The 16,634-nt window shown below is 40.4% G+C and overlaps 1 protein-coding gene across 5 annotated transcripts in view; it reads right to left on the bottom strand.

Moving 5' to 3' along the window:
• Window positions 1–16,634, bottom strand: part of BICC1 (BicC family RNA binding protein 1) — a 330,629-nt gene that overhangs the window by 238,938 nt on the left and 75,057 nt on the right. For 3 of the 5 annotated variants that reach the window (XM_031682483.2, XM_031682482.2, XM_015243377.3), the window contains exon 1: window positions 11,158–11,655. The exons of the other annotated variants lie outside the window; for them this stretch is intronic. In XM_031682483.2, the coding sequence (XP_031538343.2) occupies window positions 11,158–11,647 (490 nt within the window). In that variant the 5' untranslated portion in view covers window positions 11,648–11,655. Of the gene's footprint in view, window positions 1–11,157; window positions 11,656–16,634 lie in introns of those variants that run through there. 5 annotated transcript variants of the gene reach the window in all.

The raw sequence follows: 16,634 nt of genomic DNA on the forward strand, positions 1-16,634 counted from the left end.
TTAAATTATAACAATCAAGCAACTTGAAAGATAATAAAAGCTTGCCAAAATATTGCCTTTGTTTGAATGGCACTTCAAAAGCTCAAAATATGATATAGGAACCAACTCAAAACATAGATAATATAAGCTTCATGGTCTTCTGTATAAGATAAGAGAAATACCGTTAGTTCTCAATAATCAAGAAATTACAGTAATTTGGAAAATACCTAAAACTCGAACATATAAACGTTCTTTTAATTGAGATTGTACTCTAATGGACATTATTATGCTTCCCTGCTACATTTCTCTAGTGGTTTACATGGCATATAAACCCTGGAATGTGAAACTTGGTAACTGAACACGTTGGCAGAGAAGGAAGGAAAATGTGACAAAAAGATGCTACTTGGGGACACATACAACCTCCTTTGTTCACCTAACATGGGATGTCAACACCAACAAGTCTCAACTATAGTTTACACTGACATTCCTGCTCAATTACTGCAGAAAACCTTAAATTAGCTCACATCTAGCTCACAGACTACAGGGCACAGTCAACCTGACTGCCAAGATGTCAGAAAGCAGAGCTTGTGGTCGGCTGTCTTGGGAGTATTTGCCCCTCCAAAGACACTCCAACAGTCTTCATTCCACCAGCTTCCCTATTTGCTGTGAATGTTCATGTGTGGGGTTCGGATCAGGGCAAATCACTCCCAAAACTTCTCAGAGGTATAGATCTGAGTCAGGCTCCAACACCACATGCCAAGTACTGCTGGGTTTGTATACTACGCAAAAGACTCAGAATGCTGGAGTTGGAAGGGATTTTAGGGGGCATGTAATCCAAAATCTGAGGCGTTAAATGACTTGTACAAGGTGACCGTGCCAGTGGCAAAAGCAGGTCATGAACTCAAGTCGCCTGACACCCAGTCACCCACTCCACTTATTTCCCTTTGACCCAAAATACCTCAATGAGTTATCCCAGTACAGTGAGTAAACTAACATAAAAGTCCACTTATTTTAAAAGTAGATTATCTTTTATTCGACAAGCCTTAAAATCATATTTAAACAAGTATCTGAAGATGTACTGTTCTAAGAATAAGATAATCCAGTGTCTGTAACCAAATAAATTGAAAAATTACATTTACCTTGACCAATTTTAATTTGTAAAACTAATCCAGATCAGATACAGACAAAAATTATCCAACATTAACCTCACTCGAATTAAGTTTTGTATCCTCACTCAAAACTCCACACTAATGTACTGTCACTAATAACACAACATTCTACACAGCCCCTAGACTGAGGGTGAAGAAAGACTAATTTGTATGTGGAGAAATACTCTGCCTTATTTATGTAAAGCAGAACTATTTGGTGTTTCTTAAGGTCAAGCACATGCCCTAGCTTTAAAGTTCCATTCTATGAGGTCAATGCCAGGTCCACCAGCCCAAAATGGGACAGTTTTTAATTCAGATTCATCATGAGTCATTTATTCTATAAACATAGAATTTTTTTCATAAACATAGAAATTCTGTGTATTCTCACAGCACTGGGATAGATGCTGGAGAGGAATAAGAAATTAATCTGAAACACACAGACCATTGCAAGGCACCAACTGCAAGCCAACTTTACATACATTATCATATAATCTTCATAATAACCCTAGGAGAAAGGTATTATTATCCTCATTTCACAAAGGAAGAAACAGAGAAAACAACCAAAGCTGGCAGAAGGCAACGCTTTGGAACGTCTGCCTTCTCACCAAGAATTCTAACTCACCCCTGTCCTACCACCAAACCCCTCTGCATTTCAGCTGGGAGCCGGGGAAGCACTGGAACCTATTCTGGAGTACAGTTTATCATTCTAGGCTCAGACTCGATATGTCTCCATACTACCTAAGAGCTATGAATCTATGACAACCCTAAGAAGAAAATGAGTATGTAGATTCACTCAGAATTCCAAAAAGAAACCCAGGCCCCAAATTGAAAGGACTTAGCAGCTTTTCTGTCTATGAAACACAGATCCAAACAGCATCTGTGCAGGCGTAAAGCATAAGAACAGTATTTCACACATAGTAAGTGCTCAATTAAATTCAACTACTGCTTTCAAAATCACCATCATTCTTCAGTAGTCATAGCCCTCAAATTTTTTTCCTCAAAATATAGTTTCAAAGGAGGAAAAAAGCTACATAATTCATGTTCACTGTAAGGTGGTGTGTAACTGCAAAGAAATATTTTTGGACCAAATGCACCATTATGTAACCATAAAATTTTAATTCTGAAAACTGCTTAGAAATACAAAAATACTTAATATATTAGATTAGTGCTGAATGCAAAACAGTAGTCGGTGCTACAACAGCAGCTACATAAACTCTATGCAAATAGTCAAGGACCATATTGCAAGAACTACATTTCACGGCAGAAAAATGAAAATGGCTGTTAGAATGGTGGGATTACCAGTGATTGTTTTTCTAAAAGTTCTCCTCATATGGCTTTTTAAATTTCTATAATAAAAAAATGTGTGCTTTAACTTGTTTCATAATATATTCAAAAGGTGTCTATTACACCTAACTCAATAGGAGTTTGTATGAAAATTGAATGCACTCTGAGCCCACTGTGCAATAACAAAGACAATGTATCTCCTCCACGGGAGTATATAGGTTCGTGCTGTTCCTCCAAGGCCCTTAGCATAGGCCACTCTAAACAACACTGTGCCAGTTATAAACTATGCTCCTAGACTAAAAATGCTTCAAAATGGTTTAATAACATGGAGAAACTATGAGCTTCAGGGGTAAACGGAATCAAAGAAAAGGATCTCAGTCTTCCTACTTTTGATCATCTTCGTCTAAATATCTAGCAATATTTCTCAAAGTATGTTCCTGGGACCATGTAGATTAGACTCACATGAGATTCTTTTCAAACTACAGATTCCTTCCACCACTATGACCCTCAAACCTACAGAACTAGAATCTCTTGAGAGCCCAGAGTTTGCCATTTTGTACAATCTCCCCAGGTGAATTTTATGCTCAGATTTGAAGAATGATTAATTCCCAGACATGCTAATTGGGTACAATAAACGTCATTCAAAGTTTTTGGTGAAAGAAACAAACTCTAACTCTGGACTGGTAATTCAATTATTTCCTAATTTCTCACAATCACCAGCTCAAATAAGTCAGGTTTGGGATCAAAGGTACAAGGAGCAGAAATCCTGCAAAGCTGTTGTCTCTTCTGCCTAAACTGTGGCTCTTTCCAGAAAATAATTTTGCAACTTTGTCAAGAGCCTTAAAAATATCTATTCCCTTTGCCTGAAAAATTTCACTAGTAGGAATTTTTCCTGTAAGAATAATTAAAGATGCCCCCTTAAAAAAGGGTTTTAGGCAAAAGGGTTTGGGGTAGCAGTGTTAATATTCATCATCTGCCAATATTGAGTGTGTGCACTACATCTGGCACTGGTCTCATGCTTTACATGTAGTATTTTTAACACTCACAACATGGGAATTATATTTACCCCATTTTAGAGATGAGAAGACTGAGGCTCAGAAAGTTATTAACTTGCCCCAGCCCATGTAATCAATAAATGATAAAGCCAGTATCTATATCTGGGACAGTCTGAATAGAAACATTAGGTTCTTCCCACTGCCTGGCCACCTGAAAATGTTATAAAATGTCATATTGTTTGAGCAAATCATGACGTGTCAAGGTAATATTATATAGCTACTTAAAACTATGTTCTTCAAGAATCTTAAATGAAATGGAAAATACCCATGATACAATGTTAAGTGAAAAAGAAAGGAAGTGTGACCCCAGTTTAGAATTTAAGGGACACAAGTCAAACAAGGGACCATAATTTATTTTGGTTTTGTCTAACACTGTACCTGACTATAGGAGGAACTCAATATCTGTTGCAAAAATAAATTATGTGTGAACATACTTTTTAAAGACCAGTAAAAGAAAATTCCTGAAATATTATCAGTGATTACTGCTGGATTCTGGACTTAGGGGTGACTTTTGGGTTTCCTTATTTACATCTGTCTGTACTTTCAAGTATTCTATAATAAGTTTGTATTACTTTCACAATGTGGAAAAAACGCAATGGCTAATTTTTAGATCTTATGTTTAAGCATCTTCTTCCACCAGATATGTAGTTAAGCTCCAGAGCAAGTCAATATGCCAACTAATACGTGGTCTATCTTATTCACTATATCAGAGGAACTACTTTGTAGCTAGAAAGTGAGCATGGTATTTTTATATGCCAGCATCATAAATGGGAACAGGATTTAATACATGTTACAAATACAAATGCTTTTATCAACTTCAGTTATTAGTAGCTTATTAGGTAGTAAATTGATTTATAAATGTATGATATCCACAAAATGTTTCTATTAATGGTTTGTGCATTTTGGTAATGCACTGCCCTAAGTGCTAGTACTGCATGGATTAAAAATCGAATGTGGTGGCTTCTGCGGTATAACAACGAGGGTTTCTTGCCAAGATCACCCCCACACATTGCAAAAGCCACTATAAATTAACCTTAAAATTGTGCCTCACTCCAGGTAGTTTATGAAGCATTTTACGTAAAGGAATCATTTGGTCACTATTATCCCATGCATTTTTTTAAGAACTATATTTTAAAATCAACAGAATAAACCAAGGATGAGTCAATGAGTATATTTTATTAGCTCATCACTCTCGGCAATTTCAAACAGCAAAACATGGCACAAATCTGATGATAACTCTACTACCAAACTGCTTCCAAAATGACTTCATCTTTTGAACAAATTCTGGCTTTGCAGCCAGATTCTATTGCAGTGACCACTCTAAGAAAAGCCAAAAGGGCAGGAGCATGAACTACACTGAACACATCAATTCTAAAAGCAATTTGAGATGGGTCGTGGGTGGTAAGGAAGAGGGAGAGGAGAAAAGAAATCTTAGAGTAATAAAAGGTAAAATGCACATTTGTATTGTGTCATGTAATTTTCAGTGAAAAAAAAAAAAACAACAAAACACTTGACAGGGAGAAAATATTGGAGGAAGAAAAGATAGTTACAGTACTAAGAAGCCCCAGGTCCTGTTTGCAAATGGAGTAACAAGATGAGAGCAGCTTTCCATGATCAAAAGTGTTTTCTCTTTAGCAATTAGGTTTATTCCCGGACTAATGCCAAGAAGAAAGTCTACCCACATAAAAATTGCCAAATAATCTAGATTTCTGGAGATTATCAATGCAGGCCAAAGTGTCTGACACAGGTAACCTTTTGCTTCAGACACAACTTGGAATTTCTGTCACAACACCTCCTGCTTCGCCCTTTGTGGGGAAACCATGGGTTGGATCACTCTGCATCGGTTCTGCCTCCCTTCCTCCTCACCTACTTCTGCTAGAGAAGCTGGAAAAGAAGCTACTTTCCCAGAATCTCTTGTAGCAAAGAATAGCCAAAGAAATACAGTGGGAAATTTCAGGAGGGAGAATTCTTTGTCACACAAAAAGGCAAAATCTGGAATAAAAAACAAGTTTTGTCCTCCTTTTTCCCCAGGCCAGACCGCAACAATAAGTCCAAAAGCCATAGGTGAGGATGGCCAACGTCGTGGGGGAAGTTGCTGGGCTCCTTCAAGGCAGCTACTGGGGCCTGGACCTCTTAGCCCCAGTTTTTTTTGTTTGGTCAAGAAAATAATCCCCTGGCTTGACGAAGCCACTCAGTGTTGGGCTTTCTGTTAATTGCAGCCAAATACATTCCTGCCTGTTAAAATCATCGATTTGACAAGCCTTTCCGTTTTAACTTATCAATGATCAACTTAACCAAAACCCCAGAAGTCTGCACAGAGATAAGACTGAGTGAGAGCATGTACATTTACTGAGAGCACTGACCCTATGCCCACGAGCGCAGGGCCCACCTCACATCATCCTCCTGGGACTCGGCAAAAGGCAAAGTGAGGGCCCCAACCCAGGCCGGCTGGAGGGCAGTTCCTGAGCTCTTTATAGCCAGGCTCCACAACCTCTGATGGATTTTTTCATTTAGTTTATAAAACATTCTTAACCTTCAGTTCTGCTGATTCTATTACATGCGTCCTAATAAACTTTTCTGATCGGAGGAAGACTTTCACTGAAAAACAAATCACCCCTTCCCCTCCGTCAAAAAAAAAAAAAAATCATATGCAGTTGTTTCAAGAAAAAAAAGAAGAAAAAAAGCCTTTGAAATCCTTGTCCATCACAAGGCACGGTGCTGCTGCTGCTGCTGCTGCAGTAATGGTGACCAAGCACCGTGTGCCTTGCAGTGAGCTAGGCATTTCACACACATCACCTCATTCTGTGCTCACAGTATCCCCGGAAGACAGGACTATGATTGTTCCCATTTTATAAGAGAGCAAAGAGAACACGTTAGCCCAGGCACAATATTTTCTTTGAAAAAGTCTCTTTCTGGACACCAATGAACCACAAGTTCAGAGCAACATAAAACTAAAAGGGTGATTAACTGATTTTGCAGCTAATCTCTAGTGAAAATATTAGAAGTGACTGGTTCAGGACTGTTCAAAGAATAAAAAATATGCTAGCCAAGAACAATGACAAGAGGGTGTAAAGCCCTTTCATCCTGAGCAAAATCTACAATTCCACCCTCGTGTCTAATACGGCTTCACTCAGAACGTACTCATCCACCTTTACAAGGGGCTAATACCCTCAGCACACTGTGAGCCACCAGGAAGGCCAATAATAATATTTACATAGCTGTGAACATTCATTTATCATAAGATCATTTAATTCATTTCCCAATATACTTGATTTTCATTTTCAATGCAAGAATGTGCATTTTATGAACTATGATTTATAATGAATATGGTTAATATTCATTTATTCAGCACTTATGTGGCCAGCGCTGTGAGGTTTTTACATACATCTTTTTTTCTCTTAATTGTCACAACCACCTCAGGATGTAGGCACTATGACTAACACCCCCTTTTAGAAAGGGGGCTACAGGTAATGAATTTTCCCAAGCTCTCTATTAAAAGGTAAGACTGACACTCAAATCCAGATCTGGCCAAGGGCTCCTTGCTTTTGAACACTAAGCTTCATAAAGTTATTTGATTTATTCTTGTTGTTTATCAGCCTTAATCAAGCCTTAACTAGAAAACTATATAAGCTTAGCTCTTATTTATTTTCAATTTCAGTACTCCCCCAGTTTCTTATATTTTACTTCATCTTTCTCCCTGCTCCCACAAAAACTAATCTAAAAAACTATTAATCTATTTACTAAATCATAAGACAATCTTCACTAAAGTTTGCCAAATTAAAAAGATACATAACTATGTAATTGCTGCTTTACTTTCAATCAATATGTGATTAGCTGTTTTGGAGGCCAGTTCTGCTGCTCAAGCAAGCAGCAGTGATCCTTACTGTGCCCATAACTGTAAAAATGCAACATGGTTTTTAAAGTGTTTAACAGCAATATCCTGAAAGCCCACCAGATGTCAACCTCAATTCATGAAAATAGGTCGTTGCCCCCCTTATAACACTTCCTTCTATGATGAAATAAGGAATTCAGAACTTTGAAAATGCCTATGCCTCTAAATTTTATGTAGGAATTTTTACTTGCATGGCACACATATATGTTCTTTAACATAAAAATAAAAGTATAATAGTAAGGTATAAAACAAAGGAAAAGTATAAATACATAAATTCCACATTTGCCTCTCAGGGCTCTGGCAAACATCAAGGCTATATTTCTGACTCATTTAACCCATTTACTTCCTACTTTCTCCCAGACCTTTCTCTGAACCTACCTTCCTCTTTACCCTTTCTCTTTACCTACCGTAACGCACATTTAATTGACTTGAATGAATCAGTATGTACTACCTCACATGAAGTATGAAGTCTAAATTTTGAAGATCAGAATTCAATAAATTAAACACAATTTTTGTCATTATTATGCTGTCCATGGTATCCACTCCAAGGCTGATCATAACCATCAAAAATCTAAACTAAACTTGAAAATAAATTCCCATTTACAAAACTGTTGACTAATAAGATTTTAATTTAGATTCAAACAAAAATGCCAGATACTCTGCATGGCTGTTCCAAAGTAATTTTCAGACAAAATAAAAACTAAAAAATAAAAAGCTAATGATTTTTTCCCTACATTTTTGGCCTGGTGGATTTTACGCATATCAGTTCTTTTGGGATTCAATGATCATCCAAGAATGATATTTCATTTCTTTGACCACTACCCTACTGCCCATATTTTAACCTCACTAAATTTTTGGTCCATTGCGTAGAAGAATTTCTCTACTAATAAAAATACAACTCATTAAAGATTAACTTACCCCCAGGACAGTCTCTCTGGAAACAAATTCCAAGCATTATAATCACCAATCTGCACTATGCAGACTTAAAGGCAGAGAATCTTACTTACCCTGACTTAAACTGGAAACCTCCACATATTTTAAGGCAACTGTGCAAACAAAAATAGCAAATCCAAATTCACAATAATCAGAAACTCAACAAGGCAAATATAGACTTTTCTTACTCGGCTTTTTTTTTAATGAAAAGCTTTCCACCCAAGAATATCTAACAATACTAGAATATTTGTTGACTTTCCAAACTTTCTACCTTGTTCTCTATTTTATTCCCATTCCACAATTATGAAATTACAGAATTCTTCTTTGTTCCCTAAATATTTAAACATATACTCTATGCCAGAAATTGTGATAGGCATTGGAAATCTTTTGAATCCATGCTATATTTATCACTAGTAGTAATAAAAGTAACTGACATATTAAGCTGTTATCATTTACAAAGCAGTGTGGCAAGTTTTAGCTTATTAGGCATTATCTCTTTTAATTCCCATAAAACTGAGAGAGAAAGGTACTAATATCAGTTCCATTTTGCAGACAGGCAAACTGAGACAGAGAGGTGCCCAGGAACTGTCCCAAGGTCCTCCTGGGATTTGAACCTAGATTTGAGTGATTCTAGTACCCACACTTGCTTTAACCACCTGGTATAAAAGCAATGAGACACATGATTATGTTTGCTTCATAAAACTAGTCTTATTCCTTCAAACGTGGTAATTCCAACAAAACATGACACTAGGGAGCCCACAAGACAAAATGCCTTGGTACTTAGTGTGCTAGGTTTCTTTTTTACTTTCTTAGAAGACATCATTCACTTAATGATTTTACAACATTAATCAAAGCATTATGTTCGTTTACTAAAGAACTCTTTGCACTTGAAGTGTAAATATTTTATTGATACATATGTTGTTGAAGAAATGCTAACTCTATTAAGGCTTTCTGTAAAAGAAACTACCACAGCAAAGCAATTTTCAACCATCTCATGTCAGAATGTCATATCTACAAAGGGAACAGCCTTCAAATTTAAAAAAAAAAAAAGCCTCACTCATGTTTCATTTCATCCTAAATGGGAATTAATTCAAAAAAGAAATCCACTTCTAAAACTCAGGTCATGCAAGAGGGCTTCCTAGAAGCTACCACCACTGTGGTTACTTGTATGCGCCCAGGCAAGACAGGTAAGGAAGACACAGCATTATTAGGAGATCCATCTTTCACATCCTTCCAAACTCATGTGGAAAACAAATTGGAAACCTGTTGAAAGGATAGGTATGTATGTTATCAGTTCAACCCAAACAAGCTCACAATAATATTTTTGAGTAAATTTAATATTCTGTTTTATAATAGACACTAGGGGGAAAAAACCATCGGACAAATGAAGTAACTAAAATAGGCTACTGAAAATGCAACTGGGGTTTAATTTCCTAATCTACTTTGTAGTATTCTTAACCTGAACAGTTTATCACAGAAGTAACGCTCCTAGAAAGTTACATAATATAAGGGGGTTAAAAAAAGCGGGAGAAGGACAGAAACATGACAAGCACTGGGGATGTTTATCAATAAAAATAAGCACAAGGGAGACAAGTCTGTAGCTCATCCAAAAATGCCTGCCAAACACTCCTGCTGTTTGTTTCCACCAAGTTATTGTTTTGGAAAACATCTTGTTCTGTCTTAAAATAACCTGCTTAATTGTTCTAAAAAACCACTGCACTTCCACGGAGGGCTAAATAGCTCCCATACTGCGATGCACTAACTGATAAAGTCAAAGTAAGTTATGCACCAAACCACAAAAGAAAGTTGGAAAGCTCCAATCCTCCCTTGATATAAGGACACCAGCTACTGAATGAATCCACTACTGCACCCTTAGTGAAAGCACTGCCTGGTCCCTCCACAGTATTTTAAGAATAACAGTTCTATGGATGAGGGAAATGAGCCACATTGACTACTAGTGGCTAGTAATTAACACTTTTTTAAGGAAGATGAAAATCACCCTGGACATTCTGGCATTCGCTCTGAGAACTCCAATCATTCCCATTAAAAATCAGAATTTGTTCCCAGTCCGATATGGTTAAAGCTGTTATGCCTGGGAAAGTCCCACAGAAACGAGGGAGTTTAAAAAAATACAAAATTTAAATTTTTTTTAAAAACCCCATGTTGTGAAAGACAAAGTCTGACGCCCACAGTACGGGAAGATTTTTAAGAATCTAGTGTAACTCAAGATGTGTTTTATAAGCCAGTCAGGAGATGAACACACACTGTCCTCCAACTCAGCAGCGTTGCCCTGACACAATCCCCACGCTCTGGCCGCTCACCCTCATCCCGGCCTCTCTTACTCCCGGGTGGAGGTGGGGGTGGGGCGGGAGCTCTGGTCTTAAGCCTTGACATCTGCAGAGCGTTTCCCAATAGCAAGACAAGGCCCCTCAGCTGAAGGAAGTGGATACTGACGAGGAGAAAGAGAACAGCTAGACCTCAAGACTGCCGGAGTGGGGAGAGTCACGCACACTCTGTGCGGTCCGACTGAGTCCGGATGGCACAGCCCAGGTGTCCGAACTAAAGTTGGCACCTCTAAAGTCCAAGAACGCAACTTGGGCGCGCCAGTACACCCACTGCCCTCGGCTTTCTGAAGCCGGTCAAGTTAGCACAGCGTTCCCGTGCGTGGAGACCTGGGAGGCGTGGAAGGCTGGAGACTCCCGCCAGGTCTCCACTCCCTGGGTGTCCCCCGGCTCCGCAGGGGAAGGGACGAGGAAACTAAGTCGGCTTTGGGCCAGAGTGGCGTGCACTGGGGCGCTAGGCAGGGATGTTCGGGAAGGAGTCGGGGGCTCAGCCGGTGTGTCCGAGAACGCGCGGGGATGCCTACCTTGTAACATGGCCTCAAGTTTCTTCCTGTCCACGCGGAAGCGTTCCTCGCTCCACTCGGGGCTGTGCAGGGGCGCCCCGGCGACCAGGTCGTCCTCGGAGCCCGGCATGGGGGAGTCCGTGCTGCGCTCGCTGTTGGAGCCCGGGTCCGACTGCGCCGCCAGGTAGCCGGGCTCGCCCTGGGCGGCCATGGTGGGCACGCGGCGCTCGGGCTCCAGCTGCGGCCGCCGCTCTGCCTGCGCCGCCGCCTCCGCTCGCCGGCCGGGCTCGACTGGCTCCCCGCGCCCCGGCGCTAGCTCGTCCTCCCGCAGCCGCCGACGCCGCCGCCAACGCCGCCGCCGCCACGGAGCCCCCGGCGCATCCCAGCCCCGGGCGCCGCCTACGCCGCCCGCCGCCCCCGGTCGCGGCCCCGGTCCCGGGCCAGTGGCTGCGCCGCCCCCCGTCAGCAACGCCCGCGCGGAATGAGCGCGCCGCGCCGCCCGCGCCTCCATCCGCAGGGCCCGGCGCCCCCTCCCCGCCCGCCGCGCCTGCAGCCGCGCGCTCATTGGCCCGGCCGGCCCACGGGGAGCCGCGGCGGGCGGGCGGCCGGCCCTCGGCTCGCGCACACACTCACCACGTACACACTGCCACTCTCCTGCGCTTGCACGTATAAGTCTGGTCCCACACGCACACTTTCACACTTCTTCCGACACACAGCCTCGCCCGGTTGCAGCACAGCACCCTCCTGATCGCACTCGGAGTACACACAGATCCCACTTCATTTACGTACACACACTTCACCATAAAACGCACAGCCCCGGTTGGTCCCACAAGTTTGAAACAGGAGGAAGAAGAAAAAGAGAAGGATTGCGGAAGAAACAATGTCCATCCCTAGCGGACATCACTGTGGTCGTTGCTTACATGAACTTTATTCCTCTACTAAAAGTTCAAAGCAGATGGCTCCTCTCATCCCAGCAAAGTAGCCAGGTGGACGGACAGGAGGCTTACTCTTTGTTGTGAGGAATGGGATTTTGTTTTTCTTAAATGAGGTGGGGGGGAGTCATTTTCTATGTAATTCTCAAGGAATGGATTCAGCTGATAAAAAAAAGACAGGCTCAGGAGGAAAGAGGCTCCGAGATTCTTGTGGTGCTTATCCCGAACCAGCCGGCATCTGGGCAGAGCTGTCTTGTCAGGGACTGAGGGCTTTTCTCTGTTCCCAAGGTCAGTCTCTTACAGATGATGACCAGCAGAGGAATCTCTGATCCCACCTTCCCAGGTCAGCCCATCACTGCCACTGTCAAACTTGGACTTGAAGCACCAGGGAAGAAGAAATTTGTTTGTATCAGGGATGCCGTTGAAACTTTATTTTTCCCGGTCACACTGATTCATAACCCTCTTTTGTGACCAAGAGCACAAATACTTTATTTTTTATGGGGGGGGGGGGGTGAAAGGGTGAGAAGTGGAGAATGAGATAGCAGTTTGTAACCAGCCAAGAAGACTGGGTACTGGCCTACACAAGGGGCAAGCAGTATCACTGGCAGGAGCCCATGAAGAGTCATGTACTATGCTTAAGATTAGTCAAAATTCTTACAGGTTCAGTTGCCTAATTAACAAGAATTGACCCTGTGCTGGGTCCTGTGATATGACTGACAGATGAGGAAACCGGGACTGTGGGAAGTCAAGTGACATGACTAAGGTCACACAGCAGCAGATAATGGAGCCAAGGGTTGAACCCAGGCCTGTACACCTGACACATCATCTCCACAAAGCCCTGCCTTGTGAACAGAGAGCCCTCCTGCTCAGGGTCCTCCTGAAGACCTGGGAGCAGATGCACAGCTTAAGTGCTTGATTCACCACCATGTGTTCCTTCTCAGAACTTATTCATTACTGTGCAAAGCATTAATTTAAGCATCAAAACAGGTTGTCAAGGAGCCCTCTATCAAAGATGTTTACAGTCTTTTTCTGTCAACAAATACTTTGGTAGGGGGGAACCTACCAAGTGATGGATACTGTGGTAGGCCTAAAGAATAGTGACCAAAAATAAACACTATCCCTTGGCTCCTGGAGCTGACATTCTAGTAAGAAAGACAGAATGGCAACCAAAAATAAATATATAAATCACTCAGGAAAGTAGAAAGATCTACCTGTACTAAGCATTACAAATGAGACTCAACATACAAGACAACCTGTAATAAAGTAATGGGGTTCAGAGAGGTCAGTGAAGGCTTCTCTGAGAAAATGACTCTGGGGCTAAGAGCAGAAGTTTGAGAAAATATCAACTGGGCAAGAGAGAAGAAGAAAGAGCCTTCCCTGAAAATGATTGTTTGCTCATAATAACATTATTATGATCAAATATAAAATTATCCTTTAATTCCAGTTGAGGAAACTGAGGCACAGGAGGTAAAGTGAGTTACTCAAGATTCTACAAATAAGTAAGTTATCAAATCAAGATCTGAACCCAGACAGTCTCCCTTGAAAATCAGACTTCAGGTGCCCTATGCTTAGCCATTAAGCTATCTATCAGCTCTCAGTAGGATCAGCATAAGCAAAGATAACGTGGTTAGAGGAAGCAGCATACGTCCCTCCATTGGAGGAACCAAAAGAAAACCAGCATAGTTGGTAAAAGACAATAAGAAAGCAAGTGGTGCTTGCCAAGGCAGGTGAGATGTATAAAGAGTAGAGCATGTAAACCCTATAGGTCCAGTGAAGGAGTTTTTGTTTTTATCCTTGGAACAGAAGGAAGCCATGTAGAGCCTTTAAGTAAAGGATGATTTACTTAGATTTGCATTTTAAAATGATGACAGTGGCTACAGGATGGAGAACAGACTCAGGGGCAGGATAGAAGTAGTTAGGCCAATTAAGACACTATACAGGAAGTTTGGGTAACAGATGCTGGTAGCTTTTCTAGAGTAATGAAGATAGAGAACTGTGTGAGGATTTGAGAAATACTTTGATGGAAAATATCATCAACTAGATTGGTAACAAATTGGACACGGGGTGGTGCAGAGGGAAACGTCAGGAATGACTCTAGGCTTCTGGCTAACATAATTGGAGAGAGATAGATACCATTAACTGAAATAGGAAACACTGGAAGAGGACTGACTACATTGGAGGAAAGATGAAGTTGAATTAGACATATTGAGTTTATGGTGCCATTGAGAGTTCCAAGAAGATGTGTCAAGTAAACAACTGAATATATGGGTCTGGAGTTCAGAAAAGATCTTGGATAGAGATTAAAACATATTAGTTATTTGTTTCTAGGTGGTAATTCTAGCCATATGCATGGCTACTACTGTCTAAGGAATGAGAAAAGAGTTAAAGAGAACCAAGGAAAGAGTCTTTCACAAATTCTAATATTTAGTGATCTGGTAGATCACAGTATAATGGAAAAGGAGATGAAAAAAGTGATAAGAAAAGAGAAAAACAAAACAAATAAAGTTTTGTCACGTAAGCCCAGGAAAAGGATTATTTCCAAAAGGAAAGTGTGATCATCTTTGCATAGTAAGGGAGGTCCAAATTTTTTGAGGGAGGTCCCTGGAACCTTAGCAAGAAAGCCAGAATGGAGTGGTGGAGGCGTGAAGATAGCTAATGAAATGAGGAGTAAAGGCAACAGTTTGAGAGAAGTTTGGCTGAGAAGGGGAGGAAATAGCAGTAGCTGAAGAATAATGTGGGTAGAAGATATTTCTTGTTTATTGGGTTGGTTGGCTGTTAGGTTGGATGACAATTTAAAAGGTGAGGTTTGAGCACCAGAAAAACCAATACACATGATCCAGTTGACAGAAATTGAATACATAAGGAGAAAAGGAGGAATCAATATTATAGGAATCTGAAAACAAAAACAGAATAGACTCCAAGACACAAGCAGAGGAGAAACAGTTCATCAGAAGATGAACAGATGGGTATAAATGTTGGTTAGTTTGCAGGTTTTGTTTCTAGAACACAAGGGAATCCCATCTGATGGCATTTATTTTCCCCCAAAAAGTCAAAGTTATCTGTTGAGAGTTTGGGAGGAGAGCCACCAGAGGTTTGAGGAAAGTAAAGGGGTGTGTGTGTGTGTGTGTGTGTGTGTGTGTGTGTGTTTAAAAGTTTTAAAATAGCCTTTTGAATCTGTAAAAGAATGAGTTAGACATGCTGCTGTTTTAAATCAAGTATACCTCAATAAAAAATGTTTAAAAGAATGAATTGGTACTGTTGAAAGCCCAGTTGATGTTGGTAGTCATAAATTTATAATGGGATCAGCCTCCTTGTCCTGACTTTCTCCACCAGTGTTAAGCTTCTTGGGTGCAGGCACAGAGAAGACAGAGGAGTCCTGCCAAATAGATGAAACACCAGGAGCTAGAAGGCAGTGCAGCGGTGCCTGATGGATACTTTTCAACATAGAAGTTGAAACTCCTTCAACAAAGAAGTAAAACCTAGCAAAACTCTCAATCAAACATGAGGACAAATTCATGTGTAAGTAAGAGAGATCTCAAAGAAGATTCTTTTCCTGATACTCTGTCTGAGCAAGCTCTTACAGACTGTGCCACCACAACAAGGGAGTACATCGAGATGAAGAGAAAAACCTGAAACAAGGAAAATAAGAGATCCAGCACATGATAGAGGCAAAGGGGCTCCTCAGAATGATGGTGAAAGGAGAACAAAAACAGAAATAGGTCGGAAGTCTCAAAGGTTGAGATTTCTTCTAGATTAAATGATAGAATTCCTGAGTATGAACATATTCAGAGGAGATTAAGAAAGTTGGTGGAGACTTTGGGGTTAAAGTCATGACTGGTTTATAGAAAACGATGGAACAAAAAAAAATAAAGACAGTTGATAACTCCAAGAAAAGCAAAGCATTATGCTGAAAAGTTAGAGTAGTCAGAGTAAGCTACATGGCTGAGGATGTGTGTATGTATATAACTAGGATGTATGTAGTTGTAATCATGTAAACTACAGATGCTGATTTAACCTAAGTTATACATAGAACTAGATTAGGAATTGAGGGACTGGGAAGTATGCATGTGGGTAGTGGGTGCTTTGGGGAGCAATGGTTAAAAAAGTGAAACCTCATCTGCTTTAGGGGAACATAAATGGATAATGACTCAAACTTTTTTAAAATCAAGAAGTAGCAATATAAGCATGTTATTTCGAGATATGAAGGTAAAAATAGAATGAAGCTGCAAGTGTTAACAGGGGTTGCCTGTAGGAAATGGGAAATGGGAAAGCATATGGTACTTCTGGTTGTTATACAAGTCTTCTAGAACAATTTGATTCTGTAAACCATATGGATGCATAACTTTAATTTTAGAAATGCTAATGAAGTTAATAGCTTATAATGAAAAAGAATATGAAAAGGAATATATATGTATAACTGAATCACTATGCTGTACACGAAAAATTAACACATTGTAAACCAACTATACTTCAAAAAAAAAATTAAAAGATTAAAAAAAAGAAAAAAAAGCTAACGAACTAATCCATAGTACTGTCACTGAAATGGTATATAAATAACAGAACCTT

Source organism: Vicugna pacos, chromosome 11, assembly GCF_048564905.1.
Source record: "Vicugna pacos chromosome 11, VicPac4, whole genome shotgun sequence".
In the NCBI taxonomy this organism is placed as follows: Eukaryota; Metazoa; Chordata; class Mammalia; order Artiodactyla; family Camelidae; genus Vicugna; species Vicugna pacos.